Source organism: Elephantulus edwardii, unplaced genomic scaffold, assembly GCF_000299155.1.
Source record: "Elephantulus edwardii isolate Elephantulus edwardi_28Jun2011 unplaced genomic scaffold, EleEdw1.0 scaffold00068, whole genome shotgun sequence".
In the NCBI taxonomy this organism is placed as follows: Eukaryota; Metazoa; Chordata; class Mammalia; order Macroscelidea; family Macroscelididae; genus Elephantulus; species Elephantulus edwardii.
Genome location: NW_006399818.1, coordinates 2,890,469 through 2,893,793, shown reverse-complemented (window position 1 = coordinate 2,893,793; position 3,325 = coordinate 2,890,469). Strand labels below are relative to the sequence as shown.

General features: G+C 37.6%; 1 protein-coding gene across 1 annotated transcript in view; it reads right to left on the bottom strand.

Moving 5' to 3' along the window:
- Positions 1-3,325, bottom strand: part of LOC102871359 (putative uncharacterized protein C12orf63-like) — a 271,053-nt gene that overhangs the window by 116,990 nt on the left and 150,738 nt on the right. Inside the window, exons 19-20 of the mRNA XM_006888569.1 lie at positions 2,928-3,137; positions 369-435 (exon numbers count right to left, since the gene is read on the bottom strand). Coding sequence (XP_006888631.1) covers positions 369-435; positions 2,928-3,137 — 277 coding nt within the window. The remainder of the gene's footprint in view (positions 1-368; positions 436-2,927; positions 3,138-3,325) is intronic.

The following is a 3,325-nucleotide window of genomic DNA, read 5'->3' as shown; positions in this document are numbered from 1 at the left end:
AAAATTTTAAAAATAAAAAAATAAAAGAAGTGAGATAACTTAAAGTCAACCATTTTGAGTCTAATAGAACTGCCTCACTGCTCAATTAGCAATTCTGTCTAACTAGTAGCATGAGATCTAGATTTCTTCCTGAAAGATTCCCTCCTTGATGGTCTTAGGATAATACTGACTCTGCTACATATTAAAGGTGAAGATATAATAGCTGCCCCACCAGCTGAGAAAGATGGGCTTATAATATTTAATCAAACTCATGCTATTTTTTTTCTACCTAAAGTTTTATCAATATTACAAACTACTGCACATTTTTTGTTATGTGATTTAATGAATGGTCACGCTATAACAGAAAAGCATGCATAATCAAAGTGTACCTGGAAAAGTAATGCAGACAAAATGCAACAGTTGATCCTCTCTTTAACATGTGATATCTTAATAAATCTAGGTAAAAAAAAAAGAAGAAGACATTAATTAGTAGGCAATTTTCTCCCATGGAGTAGCTAATGGATTTGAACCTTTGGGATGACAACACTAGGCCACTAGAACTCCCCACACAATATGTAGACAAAAAAACATAAAAAGAGAAAGTGAAAAACACCTATAACCTTAACATCTAAAAATGATTATGGGTAATGTTTTTGTCAATTCCGTTCTAGAATTTCTGTCTATCTGTAGTTCAGACACACAGAAAAACACAAATAATGTAATACACTATTTTCTGGTGGCCTAGGAGTTGTACTGGCAACTCGACGCTATGAGGTTTGAATCCACCAGCTGTTCCACAGGAGAAAGATTGGCAATTACCTCTCATGTGATTAAACTGCCTCTGAAAGCCCACTAAAGGTTCAGCTATGGGTTGATTCTTACTCAACTGTACATAAAACAGCCTCTTATATGAGCATGCAGAGCTTTTATAATGATAAAATGGTAAATGGGTAGGACTGTAGGAAACACAGAGTGAATTAAGGCTAGTGTGAAACGCAATGTATACAAACTTTGAAAGCAAATCAATATAAAAGAAAAATTAAAAAGAAAAAAAAACCACTGGGGAAAAAATGAGGCTCCAAACTAGAATTCCATCAGTAGATTGGAATCATGGAAGCTGATTCCATTTTATCCAAGTATCATGTAGGCACAATGAATTTTCCTCTATGATTATGAGATATCACTTAGCAGGTAAAGATGTCCATCAGGAGCCTAAAAGAAGCTCTTTGTTTGATGCCTGTTTTCAAATTAAGAGATGGGTAGCAGGAACTCAATAATACACACTCATGGACTCAGTATTTCTAATTAGCAATATATAGGAAAAGATCTGAAATAATCAATACCTCAATTCTTAATACTGAAGAGTAACAAAAGGACTGAACATAATCAGCATAATCTAATTGCTTTCTTATATACTGCCATAGAATAAACTTCCCAACATTTAAAAAAAGAGGTGCACAGTTTTAAGGCTTTTGATAAATGTTACTAAATAACTCCCTGAAAAGATTGAACCAATATATTTTCCCAACAGAATTATGGAGCCATTGAAAACATTTCTCTCCACTAAAAATCAAGGGCCTGTCCATTAATGTCTTAATTAGTGTCTTATGTCCCTTAGAAGAATATGAATTTGCTTTATACGGTTCATAAGACATCTATTTGCAACTGAAACCCACATTAACCCCATCTTACTTTGATGGAACCAGTCAGCTTTGCTGTGCTAACAGCAATGTCTTTTTTCAGATGAACTTCACTATGTGGATTTGAGAGTGCTGAAGTTTGCTCTTTTGAGCAGTGAGGAGAAGGGTTTCTTCTACTCAGGGAGACTACAAGGATAGCAGAAAGCCGCTGAAGAATCACAGATCCTGTAGAAGTCAGCCTTCCAGCTGAGTAACCAGGAAATGACTTTCTGTTGGTTAAAAACAATAGGTAGCTTCAGAGGCTCAGCAAAGCTGATGGGCCCTCTGGCAGGAACACTGTACCTGTTCTTCTCCAAGCTGTGAACCTTCCTCTTCAAGTTTTCTATCCTTCGATGCTGAGTACTAGTGGATTATAAACTCAGACTCATAAAAGGAGGTGTGAATGTGTATGGGTAAGGATAAGTTTCTTACCAAGAACACCAAAAAATCAAACTTGACAGAGGTTCAAAATTTGTTACATTAATAATACTAAAAGGTAATATTAAATTTTTCATATTTGTTTAATTTTAATATTAAAAAGCTAACATGAAAAGCTAATGTCAAGGTTCTTGAATTTGGCCCAAAGTCATCTGAGTCCACATTGCTGTGTTGAATATACCGTGGACTGCTAGGTGAACAAACAGGTTTGTCCTGGAGAGGGTGAAGCCAGAATGCTTCTTGGAGTCAAGGATTCTGACATACTTTGAACATGTTGCAAGGAGGGACTGGTCCTTGGAGAGGGATATCATGTTTGGAAGAGTGGAGGGACAGTGCAGGAGAGGAAGACCTTTGATGAGATGGAGTGATTCTGTGAGTAAAGTGGTGGGAATGAATGTGTTTGAGACAGTGAGGTTGGTACAGGATAGAACGGCGTTTAGGGCTCTTGTACATAGGGTCGCTATGAGTCACAAGCTACTTGGTGACACATAATAACAACAACCACCACCAATAGTCCAGTCTTTGGTTCACCAGTTCAACAAATAATCACTGTCATCTCTATGCCAGTCAATTGGGACACATCAGTGAACAAAGGAAAGACCTATGTCCTAATGGCATCCACATTAGAGGAGGTGAGAAGTAGGCGTTACAGGAAGGAAGATCTTCATAAATAAGAAACATAATAAATAAGTAAACAGTGTATCCCTGTACTCTTTATTTCAGGACTACAATTGTCAGGTACCCAGGGTTGGTGGGGCACTTGGCACTCTGCCTGTCACTGGTGGGGGAGATGATTAAATTCTACAGATCCCATGCTGCTGTCACACTCACTGTGCTATCTTTGCTGCTATGACTGCTCCTTGCAAACATCCCCAAATGCCAACTTTTGACAGAAATTCCTCACTGTAGTCCTTAAAGCCAGGAGGTGAAAGGCTGTCAGTGGTACTGGGGAGAGAGGTGCCAAACTCTTCCCACGTATGCAACACATCTGATTTTCTGAAGATGTCATCAAGAGCCTGACACCAATTCTTGAAAGCAGCCCTAAAACAGAAAAAGAGCGTCAACGTGTGTACCTTATGGCTACCCTGCTGAATCTATCTGTTGAAAGGGAAAACAAATACACTCAAGAAGCATTTTGGTTAAAATATTAGAGAAGAAATTAATACTAGTTATGTCTCATAATGATGGAGTGGTATTAATAAGTTCAGAATTCTCTAACTATGTGTATA